This window comes from Ovis canadensis, chromosome 7 (assembly GCF_042477335.2).
Source record: "Ovis canadensis isolate MfBH-ARS-UI-01 breed Bighorn chromosome 7, ARS-UI_OviCan_v2, whole genome shotgun sequence".
NCBI lineage: Eukaryota > Metazoa > Chordata > Mammalia > Artiodactyla > Bovidae > Ovis > Ovis canadensis.
The window spans coordinates 47,748,692-47,775,648 of record NC_091251.1 but is presented as its reverse complement, the minus strand read 5'-3'; the positions used below and the strand labels follow the sequence as shown (position 1 = coordinate 47,775,648).

The 26,957-nt window shown below is 48.1% G+C and overlaps 1 protein-coding gene across 1 annotated transcript in view; it reads left to right on the top strand.

Moving 5' to 3' along the window:
* The window catches only part of EHD4 (EH domain containing 4), an 86,138-nt gene extending 59,932 nt beyond the window's left edge, over window positions 1-26,206 (top strand). The window contains exons 4-6 of the mRNA XM_069596097.1: window positions 6,349-6,761; window positions 15,241-15,405; window positions 22,307-26,206. Of these exons, the coding sequence (XP_069452198.1) occupies window positions 6,349-6,761; window positions 15,241-15,405; window positions 22,307-22,843 (1,115 nt within the window). The 3' untranslated portion in view covers window positions 22,844-26,206. The remainder of the gene's footprint in view (window positions 1-6,348; window positions 6,762-15,240; window positions 15,406-22,306) is intronic.
* Window positions 26,207-26,957: the final 751 nt, after the last annotated feature.

Below are 26,957 nucleotides of genomic sequence, written 5' to 3'. Positions count from 1 at the left end.
AGTGTCTTATTAAACTCCAGGATGTTTAGTGTACTTTTGATTTCCAGAGAGACATGTTTAAGAACTTGTTTAAGGCAGGGAAGTTTAGGGGAACTCCCTGGCAATCCAGTGGTTAGGATTCTGCACTTTGACTGCACAGGGCCTAGGTTTGATCCCTGGTCAGGGAACTAAGATCCTACAAGCCATGCGGCGTGGCCGAAAATAAAAAGGGAGTGTTGAACGTTTTCCCGCAGAGTACATTGAGTCCATCAGGAAGCACTCCTGAGGGCTGTGTTGGCAAGCACCCTTCTGGGCTGGAGAAGCCGGATAGGGAGGCCCCCGCCCTCAGACATTCCCAGCCCAGGTGGGAGGCCCCTGGGAAGTAACACCATGCAGTTCTTTGGGGAGGGGGGATGGCAGCTAGGAGTGCCCCTCAGGAGCCCAGGAGGGCTGGAGGGCACAGATGGGTCTCTAAGGCAGAGTCTGAGCTGTAGTGTTTCCACTCAGAAGTAGGCACCAGGTGGACAGTGCTGTCCAGACCAAAGGCAGTGAGCTCAGAACATAAGGACACCCTGTAGGCCAAACAAAACAGCAGCTGAGGGCACGTTCAGTCTGAGGGCCACTGGTATTCAATGTTGTTTTAAGGGGTAACGTCACTGACCTGCTTAGCATAGCGTGGCTCACTGTAGGGGTGACAGGCCCCTGACGGCCCTCTGTGACAGAACCTCTGGGGGAGTTCATTGCTCTCCCCTGCTGGGCACCAAGGTTTGCCCTGAGCTGTCCTGGCCAGCACAGGTGTGCACAGGACTTTGCTAAGCCAAGGAGGATCCTGCGATCGGAGTAACCCAGGGTCTTTGAGGGGCTTCTCATGTAGCACTAGTGGTAAAAACCCACCTGCCAGTGGAGGAGACATAAGAGGACACAGGTTCAGCCCCTGGGTTGGGAAGATCCCCTGGAGGAATGGATGGCAACCTGCTCCAGTCCATAGGGCTGCAAAGAGTTGGATTGACAGAAGTGAATATTTGCACGTGGGGTCTTTAGGACCAACTGGTAGAACTCCCTCTGTTTCACAAGCAAGGGAAGAAAGGCCACTGGCTCTATTCATAAAATACGAGCAGTCTCTGCTCAGTCAGTATATTCTATCAGCTATCTTCTGAGCACTGATTCTCTCACATGGCTCAAGCATCACTGCATTGTCAGCTTTACCCAGTTTAATTAGGGAAATTTTATTTTCTCCATGGCTGCAGGCTGTACTTCACCCCAGCCAGGCATCTTTCAGCAAATCTTTATTTTGCCCCCACCAGGCACTGGGAATTGGAGGCAAGGATTTTTCAAATAACCAGGTCATAACATTTTAGAGAACTTAGCTAACAAGATGATTCTAAATGCTTCACCCATATACTCCACAGCCCTGTGAAGTATATGGATACCATTATTAGCCCTATTTTACAGATGAGAAAATGAGACACAGAGAGATAAAGCAGCATGCCCCGGGTCACAAAATTAGTGAGTGACAGAGGTAGGATTAGAATCCCAGGCAGCCTGAGTCCAACGCCCACACTTTTGATAATCACTGACTTGTGCCACTGTGAGGAAGATGTGGTCCCTATGGTTAAAGAATTTATTATCTAATGAGAGAACCCTGTACATCCATTGGGTTATAATCCACTGTGTAAAGTCATTTGATAGGAGAACAAGCAAAGGGCTCTGGGAGGCCAGAAGACAGAGGAAGGGATCAACAGTTATTGTTTAGTGGGCACGGTTGAAGTTTGGGAAGGTGAAAAAAGAGTTCTGGAGAGGGATGGTTGTGATGGTTCACAATAATATGAATGAGCTTAATGCCACTGAACTGTACACTTAAAAATGGTAAAATAATGATTACAACAAGTGCATGTGAGGCAAAAATTGAGCAGACCAACCTCTCCCAGCTTTGACAGTTCTTTGCTTTCTTCTGAGACACTTAGTGATTTTTTTTTCACCTTTGATTGTGTTGCCTAACATGTGACAAGCCATTCTTTTACACCTCTTACTGGCAAACAAAGCACTTCTACCTACCCATACTGCTTAATCCTTACCAAGCTTTCATCATGACTTTAAAACAAAAGAGTACAGACATACAGCTCTTCCTCCCGAGGTGAGTACTGGCTTCACTTTAGCACACTTAGATCTGGCAGCTCTGTTCCCAGTAACTTTTTATTTCACTGAGGTATTGGAACGAAGTGTTTTTTAAAATAACTTTTAGGAACCCAAATTAAAGTTGAAACACACATGTTACCGTAGAGGCCAACCAGTCAACCCAGGTGGCCCATGGAGGAAGAGAGACATGTCTGCATGGCTGAATTTACATGGTGCTCACATACAGAGGAGGTGACAGCTATTGGAGTGGCAAGTTGCTTTTGGCACTGGTTGTAAAAGCATCCATAGTTTGGAAATATTCAAATGTGGGGATAGATTATTTACCAATCATGGTCCTTGGTAGCAAACCAAAGAAGCTGAAAAAGGAGTTTCAGAAAAGGAGTTTTCAGAAAATCAGGCTGTTCACAGAATGGATAGGAAGACTAGAGAGCTGGGCTCAAAAACTAGGTTAGGAAGCCACTATCACCATCTAAATTCAGCCATCTCTGCCATAAATAAATTCTCATTTTCCCTGTGTCTTTGCATCATTCCCTTAAGATTCAACACCATCCTCTGGTAGGAGAGAATTGCATGCATGCTAAGTCACCTTCAGTTCAGTCAGTTCAGTCGCTCAGTCGTGTCCAACTCTTTGCAACCCCATGAAGTGCAGCACGCCAGGCCTCCCTGTCCATCACCAGCTCCCGGAGTTCACTCAGACTCACGTCCGAGTCAGTGATGCCATCCAGCCATCTCATCCTCTGTCGTCCCCTTCTCCTCCTGCCCCTAATCCCTCCCAGCATCAGAGTCTTTTCCAATGAGTCAACTCTTCGCATGAGGTGGCCAAAGTACTGCAGTTTCAGCTTCAGCATCATTCCCCCCAAAGAAATCCCAGGGCTGTCCTCCTTCAGAATGGACTGGTTGGATCTCCTTGCAGTCCAAGGGACTCTCAAGAGTCTTCCCCAACACCACAGTTCAAAAGCATCAATTCTTCAGCACTCAGCTTTCTTCACAGTCCAACTCTCACATCCATACATGACCACTGGAAAAGCCATAGCCTTGACTAGATGGACATTTGTTGGCAAAGTAATGTCTCTGCTTTTCAATATTCTATCTAGGTTGGTCATAATTTTCTTCCAAGGAGTAAGCGTCTTTTAATTTCATGGCTGCAGTCATCATCTGCAGTGATTTTGGAGCCCAAAAAAATAAAGTCTGACACTGTTTCCCCATCTATTTCCCATGAAGTGATGGGACCAGATGCCATGATCTTCGTTTTCTGAATGTTGAGCTTTAAGCCAACTTTTTCACTCTCCTCTTTCACTTTCATCAAGAGGCTTTTTAGTTCCTCTTCACTTTCTGCCATAAGGGTGGTGTCATCTGCATATCTGAGGTTATTGATATTTCTCCCGGCAATCTTGATTCCAGCTTGTGCTTCTTCCAGTCCAGCATTTCTCATGATGTACTCTGCATAGAAGTTAAATAAGCAAGGTGACAATATACAGCCTTGACGTACTCCTTTTCCTATTTCACCTTACTCGTGTCCAACTCTTTGCGACCCCATAGACTGTAGCCCACCAGGCTCCTCTGTCCATGGGGATTCTCCAGGCAAGAATACTGGAGTGGGTTGCCGTGCCCTCCTCCAGGGGATCTTCTCTACCCAGGGATTGAGCCCGTGTCTCTTGCATCTCCTGCATTGGCAAGCGGGTTCTTTATCACTAGACCACCTGGGAAGCCCAGGAGATGATTGTCTGATTCTAAATCACCTATCTGTACCCCAGCCTGCTAACGAGTGGCACAAGAGACTGTCCACCACACCTTCAGCGTCTGTGGTCCCCAAGGAACCCATGCTAACCCCCATCCAACAGGAAGAGCAATCAGCAAAGTACAACTGGTATCCTCCCCCAGTGTGCATGCCGGACACAACCTTTTCTTCAATCTGTTTATGAACCTTCAGTTACCAAATGAGAGAGGCATTGGGTCAGAGAGACAAGTCCATCCTCCCTATTGGAAAAGTAAATCCACACACAGGGCCTTCAGTGGGTGGCTTCAAAACATCATCCCGGCCCCCAGGGATCAGCACCATCTTTCATCCGCTGAGCATCTCCTACCCAGGATCTAGGCTTTCTGGTGCACAGGTCAGTCTCAAATGACAGAACCCACATTACCTTAGGAGGTTTGCTCTGGCCTCACAGGGACAGAACCAAGTGAAATGTTAACTCAGAATCTTCATATCCTACGCTATGACCTGTTCCATAGGTCTTTGCCTTTCCTCTGATCTAAACTGGCTGCTGACAGCAATGAAAAACTCTAGCCCACATTCTGGAAACTGCCTTTGGTCTCCTTTCCCCCACCCAAGGAATCAGGGAGTCCCTCATTGAGACAGAAAGAGAAGTGAAAGGCCTGAGCTGGCAGCGTACACGCACATGCGCAGTGACATAAAGCCCTGCATCCAGGGTCTGTGGTTTCCTCTGGGGAGGAGGTTGAGGACAGGGCTTGGGGAGGGGGTCATGGGGGCTTCAGCACTTTCGTGAATGTTCTCCTTACTTAAATGTATCTTTTTATTTTTCAAGTTTTGGCCGTGCTGGGTCTTCATTGTGGCACATGGGCTTTCTCTGGCTGTGGTGCGTGGGCTCCGTAGTTGCAGCCCGTGAGGTTCTCTAGTTGTGGCCCCTGGGCTTAATTGCCCTGTGGTGTATAGGATCTTAGTTCCCCGACCAGGGATCAAACCCCCCTCCCTTGCATTAGAAGGCGGATTCCCAACCACTGGACTACCAGGGAAGTCCCTGTTTAAATGTATCTGAATCCAGTTTGCTTGCCCAGTTATTCCTCTTACACCTGTTCTTCAATTCGTGGAAACTTTAGTTCATGGACCCCCTTCATTTCTAATAGCTCATTCTCCTTTAGGCACTCATCTACTTTAGATGCCTCGCTTCCTCCATCCCCAGAATCAACCAGCATCCGCAAACCCATGTAACCTGTTTGTATTCGAGCTGCAGTACATATCCATAGGTTACTGAGTGGTGCTTTGTTTTTTACCAATGTAAGTGAATGTTATCATGCTATACATGTGCTTTTGAAACTGATTTTTGTGTGTGTGAGATTTGCCTGTGTTGACAAGTGAAAATCTAGTTCATCCTCGCTGCTATGTGGTATTTTATTTAAATAAACTACACTTCAATTTTTTTTAAATATTTGAAGCAAAGAAGGTCAAGTGAAAATTTCTTAAAGGTACAAGGTGGGCACGTCAACATTCATCACATTATTCTCTAGACTGTTATATGTGTTTGGAAATTTTCCAGATCTAAATATAGAGGCAAGAGCATGAAAAGTAGGGTCAGGAAATATCCCTTTTGGGTTCTGACTGCACTGCTTTGAGGCTTGATTCTAGAGCTAATCAGCCTTGAGAATAAAAATAAGCCCGGGAGACTGGCCCCTTCTGTTTGCTTCTCATGGGACTTGCCTCCCTGAGAAATGCTCAAAAGCCTTGACCACAAGCCGAGAGGAGTGTTGATTTGGGTGCGTGGTTTGGAGTGTGTTGGTACACAGCCAAAGTAAAATAAACAGAATTGTCATGGGTCTGGTCATTTTTAGAAAGAAATTGGCAAGAGACCATTTCATGGAATGGCTGTGAAACACAATTTTAAAAATATTTACAACAGGCTTAAGATATAAATAGTCCAAATGATAAATACAGGTCACGGTTTGGGCCAGGTCAACCTCTGATCTCAACACTCTTAAAAATTTAGATAGATGGAAATTTCCCTTCTGTGGTACTTCCTGTACACTCCACAAGACTTCGAGTGGCCACTAGGTTTCTTCCTTCTCCAGCTCTGCTACTTTCAGAAAAGTGAGACTTTGGTAGAAATTGAGAGCTTTTGAACCATGGCCTGTATTTTTTCAGGGCCATTACTCAATTTTGCCATTAAACTGAAAGACTGTACTAGGTGAAACAAGAGACTCCTGGGGGCTAAAAGAAATTACAGATATGGAAGCAAGCATTGCCTAGTCAGAGTGACCACAGTATCCCCTGGTACTGCCCACGAAAGGACTCCCAGCATCCCCAGTGTTAACTCTATGCATCCAGCCCAGAGGGCCCCATTTGAAACAGTTTTCATATCATGAGTCCTCCCCTTCCTCCAGCTTGAAGACCGGGCACTCTCCCTGGCAGCTGCCGGAGACCCACGTGGTTCTGAGCCCCCTGCCAGCACATTCCCTGCAGCAGTCATCCGCACTGACCTGCCCCTTCCCTCCCTACAGGGTATGACTTCTGCCAGGTCCTTCAGTGGTTCGCTGAGCGGGTGGACAGGATTATCCTGCTCTTCGATGCACACAAACTGGACATCTCAGACGAGTTCTCAGAGGCCATCAAGGCTTTCCGGGGCCAGGATGACAAGATCCGTGTCGTGCTGAACAAGGCCGACCAAGTGGACACGCAACAGCTGATGCGAGTCTATGGAGCCCTCATGTGGTCCCTGGGCAAGGTCATCAACACGCCTGAGGTGCTACGCGTCTACATCGGCTCCTTCTGGACGCAGCCCCTGCAGAACACTGACAACCGACGGCTCTTCGAGGCCGAGGCCCAGGACCTGTTCAGAGACATCCAGAGCCTTCCCCAGAAGGCGGCAGTGCGCAAACTCAACGACCTCATCAAGCGAGCGCGGCTGGCCAAGGTAAGCTGGAGACCCCCAGCAGCAGCCTGGGCAGGGACTCTTCCCACATGCACCTCTGTAAGGGAAAATAGGCGGAGGTTCTACCCCAGGAGCCTCAGGGAACAGGACATGGAAGGGTTATGAAGCAAGCCTGACCATCAGTATCTTCTTTAGATTCTGGCTCCTACCTCTGTGATCTTGGGCAAATGACTCCTTTCCAAGCCTGACTCAACCTATAAAATGGAACTAGTAAGAGCACAGGGTGCTTGGGAGGGTTGTGTGACCTGGCTTGCAGAGTGCTTGACGTAGCACCCGGGACTTGGGGAAATGCATGCACTTACCACCTGGATGCTGCTGCTATGTTAGGATGGCAGGAAGATAACCCACCGAACCAGAGAGAGGTGGTGGTGGTGGGACCAGTGGGGTGCCGAGGGACCAGCACTCATCACCCTGTGCCTAAGGCGTGGAGCCCTGTGTCACACGAGGGCACAGAGAGGCCACAGGAGGTTGGCTCAGCCCAGCCCACCAACTATGCCATTTCGGGAAGGGGTACACCATATCCCCATTCTGGGCTGTGGTTCCCACTCTCCAGCCTCACGGCTGAGCCTTTTAGCAGCCCCAGGAGTCTGTGCCTCCAGGTGGTGGGCAGTGATCTAACCACCCTCGTGTTAACAGCATAGTCTATTTTGCTGTGCCTCTGAAGAGAGGGGAACATGTGACTCCTCTAAGAAAAAGTACAGGAAAAAAAAAAGTTCTTTAAAAGCTATGTATACATTTCATAAAATGATAGTCCTCTAACACCACAAGTGCCTCCAGAGTTTATCTAGTCCCAGTGATCATCAGAAGCGTCCAGGAGCTTTAAGCAATGTAAGTTCCCAAGCCCTGCCCCAGAGCCTCTGATTGGGGGTAGAGAGAGAGAGAGAGAGAGAGAAAGAGGGAGAGAGAGAGAGAGAGAGAGAGTGTGTGTGTGTGTGTCTGTGTGTCTGTCTGTCTGTCTGTGTTGTCTGTCTGTCTGTGTGTGTTGTCTGTCTGTCTGTCTGTGTTGTCTGTCTGTCTGTGTGTGTTGTCTGTCTGTCTGTGTGTGTGTAAAGCTCCCCGAGTGATTCTGATGATCAGTTGAGTTTGGGAACCAGAGGTCTTTAGTGACAAAGGACTAAAGACAGCCCTCCTGGCTTCCAGTCTAGCCTTCTGCTTTGACCTTGTCCCTTCTGCTAGAAGCAGTCCCGGGCCTGCCTCTCCAGATGCCTGGTCAGGAGGCCTCATTTTTCCTTCAGCTTCTGATGGCAGAGAACCTGCATCTCCCTACTTCCTCTTGCTGCACCACGAGTGGCTTCTGCTCTGGCCTGGGGGCCCACAGGCCAGCCGTCTAGAGTCGACCATTACTTTGCCTACTTCAGTCAACAGCACCCTACGCCAGGGCTGGGCAGCCTAGTCAGGTGAAGGAGGGGGCGCCAAACTCCCCTCTTGAGAATGGTGAGCTGTGAGTGCCCAGGTGTAGACACTGTGCTCTGAGAAGGGACCTGGCTGGGGCAGGGAGCAGGGAGGGCTCCACTGAGGGTGACCGACGTGCAGGTGACCAGCTATCCAGCCCCTCCTCACTGCCTGCATGCCCGTGTGCTCAGGGCAGCATCCCTCCTGGCTGCGACCTGACACCCCCCTGGCTGCTACCCCGCCCATCATCCCTGGATCTGCTCTTTCCTCTTGCTCCCCCTAAGGCTTTTTCACACCCTCCACCCGTGTGGTTCCGCTGATCTGCAGTCACCTGTGCTCCTGAGTCATAGCTCTTTATCTTTTCTTCTTGTACAGGCTGCTTCCTTCCCGGAACAGCCACTTTTGTTCCAGTTCTGCAAGGCTTGTAAATCCACTAATTTGCAGCTCTCCTGAGATGGTTTCCCTCCCTGGCTCAGTGGCAGGAAGTCTGTTTTTGCCGAGTTAGTGACCCCTGGTATGTGGTCTTTCTCTTCTCTGGCTGATATAACTGAAATTCACCTTCAGGGTACGTAATACCCAAAATGATTGTATAACCAAGGCTGGTAAATGACGTCATAGCCTTTGCAGATTTCAAGATCTTTTAACTATTTTTTAATATCCATGGAATTTTTTTTTAAATTTACGAGGCATCACTGAGGGCCTGGTAACTCAAGATGCAGCTATGTTTGATCATATAAATAAGTAAAAGGCAAAAGGCTCACTGGGGGTGCCAGGAGCATGGGATTTTGCTGCCATCCTGGCACCTTGGGCCCTGTGAAGGGGCTGGCGTGGCCTGGGTTTAGAGGCACAGAATGCTGCTGTGTGTACTGACACGGGAATAATGAAAGCCCTTGTGTAGAGGCGGGGGGTGGGGCAGGGGGCAGTCAAATTGCTGAGCTTACTTCTAGGAAAAAAGCTGGTCTTCATTTTTTTCTTCTCCCTAAGAATAGTATCTGGCTTGTTCCTTTTCATAAAGGAAAATGTTTGAAGTACGGATGTTTCCAGCCTGAGCTGTGCCAGTGTGTTCCTGGGGCGGCACAAGGCTGGCAGGGGGGCAGGAAACAGTCTCAGGCAGAGAAGAAGCTGAACTCAGCACAATAGCCTTGACCACTAACCAGTGCCATCCACTTCCTACACCGTCCGCAGTTTTATGTTCCATTTGTGAACTTGTTGCTGAAATGGACAAGGGGTCACCTGAGCTTTGCTCTTTGAAGTGTTCCTGTTTCATAAAAATGCTCTTGGGTTTTGATATATTCATCTTTCTTTCTCCTGATCCAGTTTTCCTTTGGCAGGCCAACCTTGACTAAGGGTCTATAATGTTCTAGAAGCCCCACGATTTGCATTGCATATGTTATTTTATCTGATCCTGCCCACAGTACGCAAAGTTGGACATTCATTTCTCATACAAGGGAAATGAAGCTCAGAAAGGGACCTTACTTACCCAAAACTTCCCAGCCTGAAGTTATAGATTCAAACCAGGGCCTGACCCCCTGGTCTGGAAAGCATTCACCTGAAATGCAGCGTGGACAGCATCTGTTGGTCTTTACTATGCCCTTGCTTTCTGCATTAATCTGTCATTCTGATTATTCTGTAATATTCTCCATCCACATAAACCCTACAAAGTTTAGAAGTTTGTCGAGCTGTGATTTTGAAAGTATACAAAGGATAAGATTCCAGATATCACCTGGCAGGTGTCAGATCTGCGTAGGTATGTTGTTTAGTTGCTAAGTTGTATCTGACTCTTTTGTGACCCCATGGACTGTAGCCTGCCAGTCTCCTCTGTCCGTGGGGTTTCCAAGGCAAGAATACTGGAGTGGGTTGCCATTTCCTTCTCCAGGGGATCTTCTCAGGGATTGAACCTGCCTCTCCTGCATTACAGGCAGATTCTTTACCACTGAGCCACCAGGGAAGCTCTGAGTTGGTGGGTGGAGTGTGTCTATTTATAGACCACCATAATTAGGTAGAATCTGTGGCCCATCCAGAAATAAAAGCCAGAAATGGCATTGTTAATGTCCTGCTGAGTTCTGCAGTAATCAAAGTATCATAACTATGACATTTCCCATAATATGAAAAATGGCACTCTTACTAAAGATCTCTTGAAACTTAATGATTTCTCTACTTTTTCTACTTACATTTTTTATCCCAGTCCTTTATTTAAAGGAACAGGAAATCTTTAGAGTGAGTTTTTTGGTTAGCCTCAAAGAGTATATATCTTATGATATCAGTAGACATCTTTCTTTGAAGACTGTTCGTAATCTCAGATGCCAGTCAAGTTTCATTTCATGGTTTTTTAGAGTAATCTGTTTGGGGAAAGCCCCCACCAAAGGTTTAGAAAATAAGAGTTTACTTTTATTCAGTATCATTAAAATAGCCAAGTTAAAATTCAGGGGCTTTCCTGGTGATCCAGTAGTTAGACTGCCTTCCAATGGAGGGGGTGCAGATTTGATCCCTGGCTGGGGAGGTAAGATCCCACATGCCTGGCAACCAAAAACCAAAGCATAAAAGAGAAGCAATATCATAACAAATTCAATAAAGACTTGAAAAAATTGGTCAACGTAAAAAAAATTCTTTGAATGAAATAAGACTCAAACTCTAAATCATAGTAGTTTGTGGGATAAATGCACAAAGGTAAAAAGCAAGGCAAGTTTACTCTAGGACCCCACCTTTTATAAATACACTGCTCATGAATAGGAAAGGTTCCCACCCACTTGGAGATCTTTGTTCAGTTAAAAAATGAGTCAACATTTGAGGAAGGAACAAACTAAAAGTGAGAAAGGAAAGGAGAGGTCAGTGGTTTGGGGCATTTAGTATAGTTCTGTGTAATTTAGTTTCGTCTTCAAAGTGTGTTCTCCTCTTCATCATATGTGGCTTGGAGGAACGAGCTTTCCAGTCTGTCTGTACCGCCCATTCCTTCTGGGGGAGAAATTAGACATTTGGAAATTCACCACATGGACCCAAGCTAAGTTATGTAAGAATCATTCTACAAGGGCTGGTAGCTGTCCCTTTGATGCTTAGTCTTCCAGGCAGTGTTTAAAAGTAGCCCAGTCAGCAGCCTCAGGCTGCAAAGCGGGTGTGTCAGTAGCTTGAGTCCGCATACACGGGGGTGCTATCTCTTTGAAGGCTGACTCGGATGACTGGGTGGGCCCCTCGCATCCCCTTTAAGGCTCTTCAGAATCACATCCGCTATTGGTCCCGGCTTTGATTTCGACAGAATAAGGAACCCAAGTGGGAGCCAATCAGCTGCATCTTGAAGCCTCACACTTACTACCTCACGGGTTCACCGTCTGGGTCTTCAGGTTATGAACTGAAGTTTTTATGTCATAATAAATCCACTTTTAAAATGTGCTGATCCCCTGTTCTATGCAGGTTTCCAGCTGGGCTTGCAAAGGTGCAGATCTCTATCAGGTCATATTAAACCTGGGCAACCCTGAAGTTTTCCATGCAGAACCATGTTTCCCACCCTGACTGGCTCCACGTCACTCGCCAGTATCCAGATTCCATAGGCCTTTCCATTCCTACTGTCCATGCGTGTTGCAAGCTTCCCACACTCACTGCTGCGATTGCCCTCCAAGCCCACGGTAGATATAGCCAATATCTCTCTGTGTACATGCTTCTCAGCATTGGATATATAAACACTTGTCACTGAACATAGTTCATGAGATTGTGGCAGAGTATAGATGTGAACTATAAATCCATGTTCATTTAATCCATCTTTCTCTGCTCATTATTAGCCCAGGGGAAAAAAAAAAAAACCTGACATTTTAAGCCATTTGGCATACCTTTGGTTATGAGTAGGGACTTTTCCAGTTTTATACAAGGGAAAGAGTGAACTGGACAAGATAGAAACATTCAGAAGTTCAACAGGGCTCAGTGCCATTTGCTTGTGAATGAAGAACTTGGAACCCAGATTAATCATGTTACTATTTAAATGTGGAGAGTTTATTCATTGTTCAGTAAGGACTAATCAGCCATAAGCTGCCTCTGGTGTTACTACCCCTCCAGCTACAAGTGTCTGGTCATTGGTCAATTAACATTTTTACTCCTCTCTCTAGTGGACAAAGTGCTTTCAAATACGTGCCCTCTCTTGATTCTCATAACCACAAACCTGTGAGGTAAGGGTTGTCAGCTCCAGTTTGTGGGTGAGCGAGCTGATGCCAGGGAGGGGACAGCTCACCCAGAGTTGTCCAGTGAGCGAGTGGGCAGCCATAGCAGGGCCTGACCCAGACTCCCAAAACGAGGTCCCATCCTGCCCACCTCTGCTTTATCCTATTCCTCTTCCTCTTGATTAATTTTCTCTGATTATAAACAACAAAGAGTCAGACTGTCTCTACCTCCTTCTGAGGACCCTCGCCAGGTCTGGCCCTTGGCCCTCCGTTATCTGGGGACACACCTTTGGACGCATTAGGGCAGGAGGGAGCTTTTCAAGTTGAGTGAGGATTTCAGCCACCCTGACTGCTGCTTGTTTATGATGGGCTCTTAGAAACTCACAAGACTCAGTCCTCCTAGAAGACTGCAGTTTTTACTCACATCATGTGCCATAATGCATCCATTTCTTTGAGTCTGGGAAGAGAAGAGTACGTGATCTTTCCAAAGCTTCCCTGTGAGTTAGAAACAATCAGAAGCCAAACCTCAAAGTTGTTCCATTGGACACAGTTCGGTGTGAATTCCAGATTTCAGCAGCATCAGTACAATTTTTCATTCACACCCACAAAAAGTAATTAACAAAAGTTGATTCTGTAAAGTACAGAATGAGGCAGGTGAATGCTAGTGCCAGCTTGGCATCTCCTAACTAGCTGTGTGACCTTGGGTCATATGAATTCCCTGGAACCAGGAATTCAATCATTTTAAAGGAACCCCTTCTAGATTTAATACTCTGTGATTCTAAGGACTGTAATTTACCTCGTAACATGATGATCTTCTTAAAGGCAGGGCCCATGCATCGAGTCTGACCCCGGGTTATTGTCTTAGGATGCCCAGGGAAAGGCAGGAGGGGGCGACCATGCAGAGGCAGGACAACAGGAACCTTCCCCAGATCAGGCCAGTAGAGCTTCCTGGAAGTGGAGGTTGAGGCTGACAGCAGCGTGTAGCACGAGCAGGTCACCTGCGGGTCACGACTCAGGTAATGCCAGACAGGTGGGAGGAGGCGGGCCCTGAGGCCTGGCGTCCAAGGGTGGCCCATTATCCAGCAGCCTAGTCATCAGCAGTGAGCACCGCGAGGGCAGGGATAGGGAGCAGGTGGGGGGGCGGGGAGAGCTGTGGGCATATCGCCTGCAGCCCAGCCCAGGGCACACAGGCCCCTGGGGATCAGGCGGTGTTCAAGAACAAGGTGCCATTCCCACAGACTGGGTGGAGAGTCGGCCTTCCCTGGACAGGGCCCTGGCAGCTACCCCAGATGTGGGCTCTGGGAAGGGGTCTTGGAAAGATACCCTTGTGGATAGGAGGCTAAGCCGGTGGGGGTACTTGCTCCTTCAGCTGGGAGGAACCTCCAAAGCAGGGCAGGTGGAGAGAGGGGTCCACAGGTCCAGAGGTTCCAGGAGGGCCAAGGCCAAGGAAATAATGCAAGGACAGCTGGTGACAGTTCATTCTTCCCAGTGGAATGTGGCAACCCCTCCGAGTCCTTTGGAGCTACACATGGCCCTCCCCGACCCCATCCAAACCAAGCCAGGTAACTAATCCAGCCAAGGAAATTACTTGTCTTACAAGTTTTAATACTTATTCATCATATCTTCAGGAATGCAGTTAAAGCCCATCATTCTAAATAAAAGGATTCCCAAACCTTGGATTTCTCTAGTTATCTTGAAGAACTGTGCAAATATTTTAAGTTGTTTTAATTTGAAAAGTAAGTTTACCAGTGACAGGAAGGTTTAAAAGCATCTCTCCCAATCTATGGTTGCTGTTGTTGTTCAGTTGCTAAGTTGTGTCCAACTCTTTATGACCCCATGGACTACAGCACATCAGGCTTCCCTGTCTTCCACTGTCTCCCAGCGTTTGTTCAGCTTCATGTCCATTGAGTCAGTGATGCTATCCAACCATCTGTCCCAGTCATACTTGCAGAAATAGCCAGGCAGCACAGGGTGTGCTTATGTTAAAGTGACCTTCATACAGGAGGAGAAGTTAGCATTGTCTGGTCCAAGCATGTCAGCATTTGCACTGTGCACTTACTTTAGTGTTCAAATCTTAGCAAAATGTGTTTGGCTGTGCCTGGTGTATATCCATACACAGAGGCCCTCAACTGAGCCATGGAATGTATCTGCTTACCCACTCTATCCAATTTCCATTCTTCCACAAGATTATAGTAGGCATCTGTTTTCTTTAATAGAATTTTCCATAGCTACATAGTCATTTTCTTTCTGTAATCACTGCCTTCTCATCTTTTCTTATTTATTTTCTTGGCTTCTAAATTACTCTGTAGAATTCTAGATATACAAAGAGAACCTTTGTTATGAGCGTTTCTTAACATCCTAAATTTGGAAATCAGTAGAAGGGTGGAGATTTTAGGGAAGGAGGTGACACGGGCCAAGCAGAGCCCTCCTATCGGAATTCACCACTTCTCGGGTAACAGTGCCAGGCCAGCTAACCCTAAGTGACCAAGGTTTCTGGGGCTCCCCCCTCGTGTACCAGGTCTCCCTCTCCCACAGGGCACTTCTGTTTTCCGGCCTGGTCTTAGGCAGCTGGTCTTGTGCAGAAATGACCTCACTGGTCTTGAGATCTAAACTGTCTAAAGGGAAGTTAATGCGAGGCCTCATCTCACTGTTCACAGATTTCCATGCCCATCAGCCTCAGCATCATTTCCTGGTGCTCCTGTATACCAGCCCTGGTGGACCTTTCTCTTGGGTCTTCTTAGGTTACTCGCCAGAACCAGGCTCTTTCCCACCCAGCACCCGCATCCCTTTCCACCAGGTCCTCACCCTCCTCCGGTCCCAAGGACCATGGCCCTTGGGGTGCCTGTTACGTGTTACGGTGCATGAAGCTGCCATCTTGTTTGCATCTCTTCTAAATGGCACGTCCTCACTGACATATACCCCTTCAGGTACATGCCTACATCATCAGCTTCCTGAAGAAGGAGATGCCAAGTATGTTTGGAAAAGAGAACAAGAAGAGAGAACTTATCAGCAGGTTGCCAGAAATCTACATTCAGCTGCAGCGAGAATACCACATCTCTGCAGGGGACTTCCCCAAGGTCAAGGCCATGCAGGTATGGAGGCCCATCACAGCACCACCAGTGGGGTTGGAGGGGCACTGCCACCTGGTCCCGCTGGCTGCTGGGTACACATGCGGGTTTCATGGTTTAGAATGGAGGAGAACGCAGTGTTTTTGTTTTCCTAGTAATCCATGATTATAGGTCCCTGTGAATAAAGCGGAAATTGCCTGCCTCCTGAAACATTTAAACAAAAAGGGGAAACATTTCAAGAAGTAAATTAAGCTTGCCTGAAAAAATCCTCTGAATAGTTTCCTTAGGCTGTGTTCAAGGTTGTTTTAACACTGAGGTGATACCTGTTTTATTAGAATCCCAGAGCCGCTGAGAGTGACCTTGGAGGTCAGTTTCAGGGGGCCTTCTCAAACCGGCCCTCCCCAGCACTGCCCCACGCGGTTATGTGCTTGGGCAGTATTGCCACTGCAGGGTCAGGAGCCCGGTGAGAAGCCATGGTGGGCTGTGGCTGTGGCTGGAGTCCACTGGGGACAGCGAGCTGGGCTCACTGAAGGTTTCCCTGAAAGGTCAGCTTCAGGCAGCCTTTGTCCTAATTTCAGAGTCACTGCATTGTGTCTGGGCAGACCCAGATGACTCCAAGCAGATACTACCACCCTGGCCTGACCAACATGTCCACCTTCTGGCAGTGGTGTTAGGCAACCTCTGGTTTCAACACTGACCTTATCCTCCCCACCTGCGAGGAGGGAGGCCAGTGAGACTGCCCCATCTGGCTCCTCAGAGAGCCAGACCATCTCCTTGTCCAGTACAATGACCCATCTGCACTGGAGGTCACAGTCCTTTCTGGAAAGCAGGCAACACAGTTCAGATTCCTGCAGCCACCAGCCAGTAGTAACTGGAACAAGTGAGGCAGGCTGGCCAAGCGAAAGGAAACCGGGCCATCCACCTCTTATTTTCTCACATTTGGTAGAAATGTGGGTTCTGAGGAATATGTCTCTACTGAGAGGAAGAGAGTTCTGCAAGTGTGATGAGAACTGTGGGGCCCACGGCAGGAACAGACTGGGGAATACCTACTCCCTCCTCAGTGGGGAGGCCCTGTCCTCCCGGTGGTCACTGCTCTATGAGAGTGCAGACCTGGATGGTTCATGAGAAGCTGGAGATCTGGATTTTCACGGAAAGTCCCCTGGTTTTCAGATTTTGGCTCTGAATTTCAAAGAACACTACCTGAGCCAAAGAGAGCTTACAGCACACTGGCCGTACCCTGGAGACTCTGGGCCTGTGAGCCTCGGGCCAGCCTGCAGGGAGGAGGAAGGATGGGAGGAGGAAGAATCAGTAGTGGAGGCAAGATCAGGCCTCAGGAGGGGCAGCGTCAATCCTGAGGGCTTTGTTAATGTTAACTCTCTCTATATAAAGTACATGCTAAATTTGGAGTGGGTTACACTTACTATTGCAATACCTGGGATCAAGGTGAATGCATCTGGTAGATAAGATCTGGTCAAAAATGGTTTAGTCAGCTTAAAAAATATATAGAAATGTATATATTTTTTTAAGTGAAATTGATACTCCTGTACTGAGACGATGGATTGGATTTTTTTTTTTTTCTCGTCACAAGATGGCTAATTTGAGGGTGCCTGGGGCCTCTTCCTGAGTAGGTTCTGCTTTAACTGGGTTATGCCCTGCACCCCATGACCAAACTGAAGGACAACTGTGCCCTTGAATCCTTCAGATATTTTGGAAGGGAAATCAGTTTCTTGACTAAAACAGTAGCTGTGGGTAAATATACTGTGCGCACAATGGCCTAATGGGGCATCCGTGTTTCGCCGTCTCCTGAGGCTCCTGCGATGCCCCACCCACAAAGCGCTGCTCCCGAGACCTGAAGTCTTCCTGACAGGCCCCCCTGCCTGTCCCCGGGGAACCTCTGTACAGAGCAAGTGAACTCTATGACCAGAGCTGCTCCTGAGCATGCTCGCCTGGGGCTGGCCAGTCAGAGGGCCCCCAGGCCTCTCTGAGCTGGTCACCAGGGGCAGTCCCTCACCTCAGCCACAGCCCATGTAGCTGGGTGATACAGGAAGGACCTGAACCTTCCCTGCGCTGTGGTCAGGCTCCACCCCAGGCGCTTTAGCACCATCACTGGACACCTGGGTGCCCCGTCACCTGTGTTCTTTTATTCATTCATCTAAGTAACTAAGTCTACTGTGGCCAATCACTCTTCTAGGCCCTTGGAATAAACCAGTGAGTAAACAGCAAAAAAATAAAAATCCTTGTCCCCCCTACAGAGGTCCAGTCTGGGTTACAGTCTGTGCTGCTGTGGCTGTGACTGGCAGTGACATTTTGGCAGCAAAGCCCTTTGTTGGGCAGTATGCTCCTTGATACAATATACGTGTCATTGAGCTTTGGTATAATTAATTTATTCAGTGTCTTATTTAGTGCCTCCCATAGAAGGCTGTTACTCCATGAAGCCAGTGACCCATGTCCTTTTCTTGGCTATATCCCCAGCTTCTGGGGTGTCGCAGGCACTCAGTGAATATGTGTTGAGTGAGTTCATAAGTTAGTGTATGTTTGTTTATATTGTAGCAGGCTCTAGGGTAGTGAGTTTCTCAGACCCTAATCTAGACGTGACGCTCACAGGGCTTATAGACCAGTGGTTTCTGGAGCAAACTCCTGGAAGGTGGCCAAGGATTCTTCGTTGGGAAGCCAGCCAGGCCTTGATCACATCACCCCAGTCCTTCAGGGAATCCCCAAGGAACAAGGCAGGCCTGAAGCCCCAAGGGCATGCTTACTACACAAGCTAGTTTGCTGTCAGCCAGGAAGCTCTGAGGGTCTGGGTGTGGGTCAGGGCCTCTGAGCATCTATCTTTCCAGTCACAGACAGTGAGCCTTCCCGTGTATGGGACAGTGCAGGGGCAGAAGGTTGGAGATGATTATGGTTCTGGCACATCCCAGGATCTCACAGAGAGCTCAGCGGGGCCAGCTCTAAGTCTCTGCTCTTCCTGTGCTCTCATGGACCAAGCTAGACAGGGTAATTCTTCTCCGAAGCCAAGAGCCAGTTGTATTTTGCAGGCTTTTGCCCGCTGGCGGGGGAGGCCAGTGACCCGCAGTGCACTGCCTGCCTGGGGAGGGGATCTGATTTGCTGCACCAGCATGTCCACCCATGCTGCAAAATGAAGGGACCAGTGGCAAGGCCACCGTGATGGGTGGCACAGTTATCCTTGGAGAACAGGGCCTCACAGCTGATGCTGTTTAGCTGCCGGGTTGTGTCCCACTCCTTGGAGAACTGGGCCCCCACAGCTGATGAGTTGGCGGCATTTCAACAGCAGAGGGCAGCAGAGCCATCGCTATCCACCCCAACCCTCCCAGGGGTTTCCAGAATGCTTCTGGTACATGCTGGAAGTGGGTGGGCAGGCGAGAGCCTAGCGAAGGCTGGGCTGGGACTGATCTTTGTCTCTTGGGAGGGAGTTCCAGGATCCCAGGCTTGGTGGCTTGGATGGATACAGTTGTTGATGGGTAAATCTTTATAAATTCCCCAGTGTATGTTCATCCCAATAACAAGTCTTGGAGCTACCCTGGGGAGGGCAGGGATGGCGTGGTTTAACTTGGACCCCACCCCACCCCTGGTCAGGACTGAGCAGGCGGGTACCGCACACATGAGCATAGAACTTACTTCCTGTGTGCCCTCCAGGGCGGGAATGGCTGCTGCTGCTGCTTCCTGTCCACCTCTGCAAATATGTGGCTATTTCCCCTGGCATGTTTTCCAGAGATTTGCAGTCTGAATCCACGTCCCCTGCAGGCGAGTGGAAAGTTTGGGCGGGCACCACCCTCGTTCGTCCGCTTGGCCAGACACAGAGGCTCTGTGTGTGCCCAGAGCTCAGGCTCATTCATGAGGAAACAGGGTAGGTGTTCGTGCACTCAGGGGAATCCAGACTTGTCTACCCCAGCAGCACTGGGATTTTTGTGTAGGCTGCCTGCTTGCTCTTCTCAGTCCCCTTGGCTGACCAACTGAGATGCCAGCAGCAGGAGCCCAAAGTGTTGGCAGCATCATTTGCTGCTGATGTTAGGGTGACATGCAGGTGACTGTGGTCTGTCAGTGAGGATGGAGGACATGAAAACTGGAAGGTAACTTAGAAACCAGACCTGTGCTGACCCACTGCTCTGAGCTGAGTGCAGGCCGCTGGCCGGGTGTCGGCCCAGCCCAGCCTGCTCTGACAGCCACAGAGCGTGCTGCTGAGAAGAGTGTTGGAAGCTCCTCTCCTGAGATCTGCCAGCTCTGTCCTCTCCACCATCTGAAGCTCAGGACTCCACTTTTGAATAACAGCACAGAATGTCTGCCCTGCCAGCATACCCTTGAGACCCCAATTTTGATTCTCCACTGAAAACAACCTAAATGTCCAGCTACGTGGGGCAGGGTAAAGGAGGAAGGACCCAGCTATACAGTTCATTACCATGTTGCTATTAAGAATAAGGTTGTTTATTTTATATATAGTGGTGGTATTCCCATTCTCCTAATTTATCCCTCTCCCCTCTTCCCCCTCAGTAACCATAAGTTTGTTTTCTATATCTTGAGTGTGTTTCTGTTTTGCAAATAAGTTCACTTGTATTATTTTTTGGATTTCACATATAAGTGATATCATATGATATTTATATTTCTTTTAGTTCATTTAGTATGATAATTTCTAGGTCCATCCTTGTTGCCACTAATAGCAATATTTCATTCTTTTTTGTGGCTGAGTAATAACAAGTTTTTGCTGTAGAGCACAGGGAGCTACATTCAATATCTTATAACAACCTATAATGGAAAAGAATCTGAAAAAGGTTATGTATATATAAAACTGAATCACTTTTTTGGACACTAACACAATATTGTAAGTCAACCATAGTTGGCAGTTTTAAAAATTAAATCAGATAAAATTTTAAATTTTTAAAAAGGTTGTGTAAAATTGATATCATAAAAAGCTATGATACATTATTTCTTTAAACTGCAGGTTGTTAAATAGTTTTGTCTTATTTCAGCTAAAAAGTGTGTGTGTATGTGTGTTTATTAAAATGGCTATAAATGTGTCCCACCCAAAATGTTAGCAAAGGTGATTGCTGGGTGATGGTATTATAAGTGATTTAAGATATTTTTTGCTTACTAGTTTTTCCCCAGTTATTTACAATGAAAGTGTGGTATTTATGGTGACACAGAGTTGCATTTTTTTTCTAACTACCTGTCCCATGACTTCTGTCCAGAACAGTCAGGTCCGAGGGGTATGTATGTGAAAGCTCTTGCCCTCGGGAGTCTCCCTGCCTCACGTCCAGAAAACCACACCCCTGGATGGCCCCTCCCTGGCCCTCTGGGATTGTCCAAACAGAAATACTTCACATAGAGCCCAAATAAAAACCACCATGTCTGGAATTCTTTGCATTTATTTGGCAGAACTGCTGTAGAAGACATTTTCACTAGATTTTTCAGGCCCCTTTTAAAAATCCCCTGAGTGACTCTCACAGTTCAGGACCAGAGAGGATTTATCTCTTGTGATAACCAGGTGGTTTTTCCCCACCGACAGCAAAGGGGTATGATCCCTGGGCCCCAGCCAGGGCAGCTGAGGAACATAGCCTTTCACAGCCTTCATTGTCTGATGTGATGGTTCCTTCCCTCTTTCACTTTCTTGTCTTTTCCCTTTGTTAATGACTTTATTCTATTTTATCTTATCATTGTTTCACTGTAAACTAAGTCAAGCCCTTTTTGAAATATGAGTTCCCTGAAGGCAGAGCCTGTGGCTTTTCATATTTACATTCCTGAACAGGGCCTGGCATGTAACAGATGGTCAGTAAATGTTGAATTAGATGGATGAATGGATGGATGGATGGATGGAAGGAAGGTGAGTAAGCAAGGAGAACCAAAGCAGGAAGGACTATTTCTACAAAGCCATCCACAGAACCTCTGTGGCATCTATAGTCGGTTCCCATCCTGGCCAGGTAACTGCCACGTCCGCTAGGGCCATCTCCAGACGCTGTGCTCTATCTGCTCCACCCAGCTCTCCCAGGAGATGGAGCTGAGACTAACCCTCATCCCACTAATACCTCTCAGCTCTGTTGGCTGCATTTGTACTTGCCCTTCCCATCCCTGGTGGCTCAGATGGTAAAGAACCTGCCTGCAATGCAGGAGACCCAGGTTCAATCCCTGGGTCAGGAAGATCCCCTGGAGAAGGGAATGGAAACCCACTCCAATATTCGTGCCTGGAGAATTTCATGGATAGAGGATCCTGGCAGGCTATACAGTCCATGGGGTCGCAAAGCGCTGGACATGACTAAAAGGTGACTAACACCTGTCATCCCTCCTCCTCTCTCTCTTAGCAGTTTCAACTTTTACGTATTTGTACTGTAAACTATTTTTTAACTGGTCACCATAATCTTTCAGTAATCACTTTTACTTAAATAGGTTCTACGGACAGCTCTATCACAGCTTCACATTACAGCACTAAGAAGCTAGCCGAGTGGCAGGAGGCCTGGGCTCTGGTCTTGACTCTGCCAGTACACCCTTTGTGCTCTCTGTAGCTTACTAATACCTGCCCTTCCTAACTCTCAGCATTGTTGTAAAGATCAGCTGAAGTATGTAAGGTACGTAAAATTCTTTAAAAGCTAAACTACTAGATCTCCAGAGTGCTTAAAAATAAAAAAGGCAAGGTGAAGGGATTTTGTCTCAAAGTCCTAGGGGTTCACTGTCCCTCATGCTGTTACTAACCTCGGTCAGCTACTCCAGGAAAACATTGCATCCCGTGTATCTTGCCTCTTGTTCCAAAAGCCACACCTGGTGAGTTCAGATATGGGAACGATACCAAAGAGAGAGCTCTGGACAGCCCCGTGTATGGGCTTCCGGGTTTAAGGGATCATTTGTCCCCTCCAGCCACCCCTCTCCTTGTTTGCTTCCTGCAGGAGGGCTTTAACCAAGTCTGTGGTTTCTCCTTTTCCAGGAAAAGCTTGAGAACTACGACTTCACCAAGTTCCACTCGCTGAAGCCCAAGCTGATTGAGGCCGTGGACAACATGCTGACCAACAAGATCTCGTCACTGATGAACCTCATTAGCCAGGAGGAGATGAGCATGCCCCCGCCGCTCGTGCAGGGTGGCGCCTTCGACGGCACGGCCGAGAGCCCCTTCAACCAGGGCTACGGGGAGGGCGCCAAGGAGGGTGCCGATGAGGAGGAGTGGGTCGTGGCCAAAGACAAGCCCGTCTACGACGAGCTCTTCTACACCCTGTCACCCATCAACGGAAAGATATCAGGCATCAACGCCAAGAAGGAGATGGTGACTTCCAAGCTGCCCAACAGCGTCCTAGGCAAGATCTGGAAGCTGGCCGACTGTGACGGTGATGGCATGCTGGACGAGGAGGAGTTCGCGCTGGCCAAGCACCTCATAAAGATCAAGCTCAGTGGCTACGAGCTGCCCAGCAGCCTGCCCCCCCATCTCGTGCCGCCCTCCCACAGGAAGTCCTTGTCCAAGGCCGACTAAGGGGCAGACCACACACAGGGAAGGCAGTGTGGGGCGGGAATCAGGGCAGCCTGGGCCTGAGGCCCACCCTGTCACCAGCTCACTGAGTGACCCTGGGTGATTCACTACCTGCCCTGTGCCTCAGTTTCCCCATCTGTAGAATGGGAAGAGCAGACATTGGACCCTAGATCAGGTCCTTTTACCTTAAAATTCCCTGAGTTTCTATTAAAATATTGGGGAGAGGGGATGGATATGAAGTTTGAAGGGTTGAGAACAAAGGGAGATTCCAGGAAGGCTTCCAGGAAGTCCTTGGAAGCCTGGAGAAACTCGGATATGGAATCCCAGGAACCACAGGGAGTGAGCCAGGGGCACTGCTAAGCTCCACTGGACTGTTCGTTGTTATGAGCCCAGCTCTCCCTCAGAGAACAACGGGAGGCAGCAAAGACCAGCTTATTTATTTTGTTCCCTGCTTTATTTAGAGTGGAAAAAAAAAACAACAACAAAAAAACAATAGCAGAGGTTTCTGTTCTCTCCAAACTATCTACCAAAGAGAAGAGGGCTGCTCCGGCTTAGAGGGGAGGACACACCTTGTCTGCATGTTCCCGTCCCTCTGCTGGCCCACGGCACAGGCAGCCAGGCCACAGGGAGTGTCCCCCACAGCATCCACTGGCCGGCCTTCCCAGGGCTCCCCCAAACCCAAAGCCTTCCCAGCAAAGTTGTATTTGGTTAGGAATTTGGAACTCACAACCTTTACTAACCACTGGCGAGATTTCTAGTATTCTAGTCACGTTGAAATCTGAAGATGAGCTTTACTTGTCTGTCCAATAGTTTGTAGCAAAGATTATCATTTAAACTAGAGGAAGAAAAGAGGTGGCTTTCCCCAGTCCTCAGTTAGCGTGGTCCCATGTCTCCAAGGCTCTTGGTTGATGGCAGGATTTAAATTCAGCAAAAACATGGCTTGGTGCATGCACTGTCCTGGCCCTGCGGACGCAAAGGGAATGAGGGGCCTGCCCACCCTCACGGGCTATCAGGTGGAAGAGGTCGGTCTACTAGTGTTAGAAACTATTTTTATAACAAGAAAATGGGCATTTTTATCATGTCCAGTTTTTTAAATATAGTTTCTGTATAAAAGATAAAGGCCTTTATGCAGAAACAAGAGGGAATCTCTCATATAAAGCCTTTTCTTCAGAATCTGTGTGGTTCATACCACGGATGCCCCATGAGGCAGGGTTTGGGCACTTAGCTATACATCAGCTCCTGAGTGTTCTCTCTCCCAGGGCCCCTGTGTGAATCTCTCTGGACCACTCACCCAAACGCCTGTGACCAATGGAGATCAGCCTCTATGTGGGCTCCAGATGCGGGATGCAGGTGGCTTTCCATCACCATTACTTATGCAGTAAAAGAGAGATGGTATTTCATCACTATTGTGATGGCCACATAGCCTGGAACCAAAAATGAAGGAAATCCAAACAGTCCCACCTTCCCAAAACCACATTTTTTTCTCCCCTGATGTTATCAAGGGCAGAACTGCAGATTTAAAGACATTTATTTTAGAGAAACATTAACCCAGTTGCCAGCCCTCATGCTCCCTAGCTTACTTTCTAAATAATTTAGCTTTAAGAGAAGTAAATACATAACATGGATTTAGTCTTAATGAGCACTTTTAAACTAATTAGACACATAGAAAAGAGACATTTGTAATTCCAGTACTGTAATCTGAGTGGATGGTTCTGCAAACACCTGAGGACCACCCAGGCATGTAAGCATAGTTGATTCCAGCAAAGGACAAGATTGAGAGAGAAGGAGAGAGAGTTCATTTGTCCAGAGGTTTGGAGATGCCAGAGTTAGCTGATTTCCACTCAGATTGATCTTGCTATGTTCAGCTGTCATGTAAAGATAAATATATACACATATGTCCCGTGAGTATATATTTTTAACACTTATTAATGTGTGTATATGTAGATTTTGTCTATATACTGACATAGAGGAATATTGTTTTAGAGGAGCTGGAGAGGAGGTTTCTGATGCTATGAGGATAGAAACATCTCATGGGTGATCCCCACCCCACCACCCCATGACCTTGGCAGATCATCTGTCAGCTAAATGCTGAGAAAAAAAATGAAGAAAAAGGAATTTGCATGTCCATTTTTGTTAATATCTTCTTTTAAAACCTGAAGTCACCCATCGTGAAAAGTTGATTGGAAAGAAAAACACTGGAAACTATTAGGAATGGCAGCCAAGTGAGGACCCTTATCTCCTCAGGACCTGCACAGAGTTCCTTGAGTCTGGATCCAAAACACCTGTTACCCCCTGACCGTGTGCAGCAGGGCTGGTAGCACAGAGCCCTCAGGATCTGGACACCTTGGCCGACTGTGTTGTCCTCCCAGTACCACCTGGCTGTCTAAGAACGCCCTCCCTAGAGCACTTATGGATGGCTGGGGGTTGGAAGCAACTGAACTCTAGAACTCTCAGACTCTCCATGCTGTCCATGACTCCACAGAAGAAAACCTAAGAATCTCAAGTCTGTTTTGTGTACAGCTCATGATCACAGAGTACAGCTCTGTGGCCACATGCTGATGTCCAGCCTGCTTGGCGTCCTGCGTCCTCACTGCATGCTTGGATGGCCTGGGGTGGGGCCACTCTTCGTGGGGAGGGCCGTGCATTCAGTTGGCTTTTGCTTTGCTGGGGCTGAACTGGCTTCTCTGGAACACTTGTCATCGTGCAACAGTAACACCTGGATTGGGGGCTGTGGCTCCTCCCATAGAGCGGTGGGCCTTAAGGAGTTGGATTCTTATTCCATATCATGGGACTGGTGTCCAGGTGGGTCCGCATGTGAGAAGAAGCCAAATGCCTTGCACTCTCCTCCAACCCCCACCCCACTTACAGACCCACAGGAAAGGCCTCAGCAGAGCCTGGCCTGACTGCTCCAACCGTGGCCCTTCACTGTGTCCACTGGGTCTCAGTAGCCGCCCCTGTAAAACACTGGGAATGTCTTGTACTGGAGTCCACCAGGTAGGATGGGGTTTAACCACCAGAGTCATGGCTTAACAGCCACCACCGGGACCTTTCCACTTTGCAGCTCTGCCCTTTCCTGATGCCCAGAGCAATGCCATGGACAGATTGCCTTGGAGATAAGCAAAGCGTTTAAAGAGGCACTGTTTATTTCCTCCATGGAATGTGGCAGAAGAGTAACTTTCTTAGGACAGACAACCACTGAGTTTTTTTCCAGATAAACATGGGCCGAATTTGAGTGTACCAGGCGACATGTTAATTAGCCAAAAAATGCTATTAATACACAATGCTTCTATTTTTTTTTTTTGTAATCTTGTTTCAAAATGTCAAAAAAAGACAGTCTACTTATCAATAAACTTCTGAAAAAAGTCACTTTTCCCCATTGGCTCTGGTTTTTCAGTGACTGTGTGCCAGTTGTCTTGGGAATAAAGCAGGCATCCCTTGGAACCATTCTGAAACACAGCAGAGGAGTTAAGGGATGGGCGTGCCCCTTGGCACACCATCCCTGTGACCCTTGTCTCTTCCTGCATGTTCTCTAGGTGGGAGATGGGGGCTTCTTCAGCAGGAAAGCAGCTCCATCTGATGTGGGCAGAGGCCAAGTCTGGAAGCAGGCACTGAAGGGGGTTTATGCACCGACCAAGAGTGACTGGAAGCCAAGACTGGAAGGGACCGTCGAGGAGACTCTTCTGAGGCTGGGGACGGGGCATCACTGAGCACTCAGGAGATGGCTTCTCTAGCACTGAGGCTGGCCGGGCACCTGAGGGTGCCGTAGTGCTAGGGTACAACCCCTGGCTGGCTGGCACTGCTCCTGCCTCTTGCCATGCCTAGCAGGTGCCGAGCACCCATAGTAGACTTCTGCAGCTTTCACACTGGCTTCCACCTACCCTTTTAGTGATCCAGACTGGATTTCCTTTTGCAGGCCACTCTACTTCCCCACCGTCAAACTGAACAGTGAAGTTTGGGGAGATAGATCCTACTTCTTTCCAGGATGGATCCTGGTTGACTGAGCCAATTAGAGTATTTCATCCACCTGGTCACAGAAATGGTTCAGAAATTGACATGTGATTATGAGAGGTCCCTCAGACTTCTATTCCAACTCTCAGGAAGATGTTCTCTCTCTTCT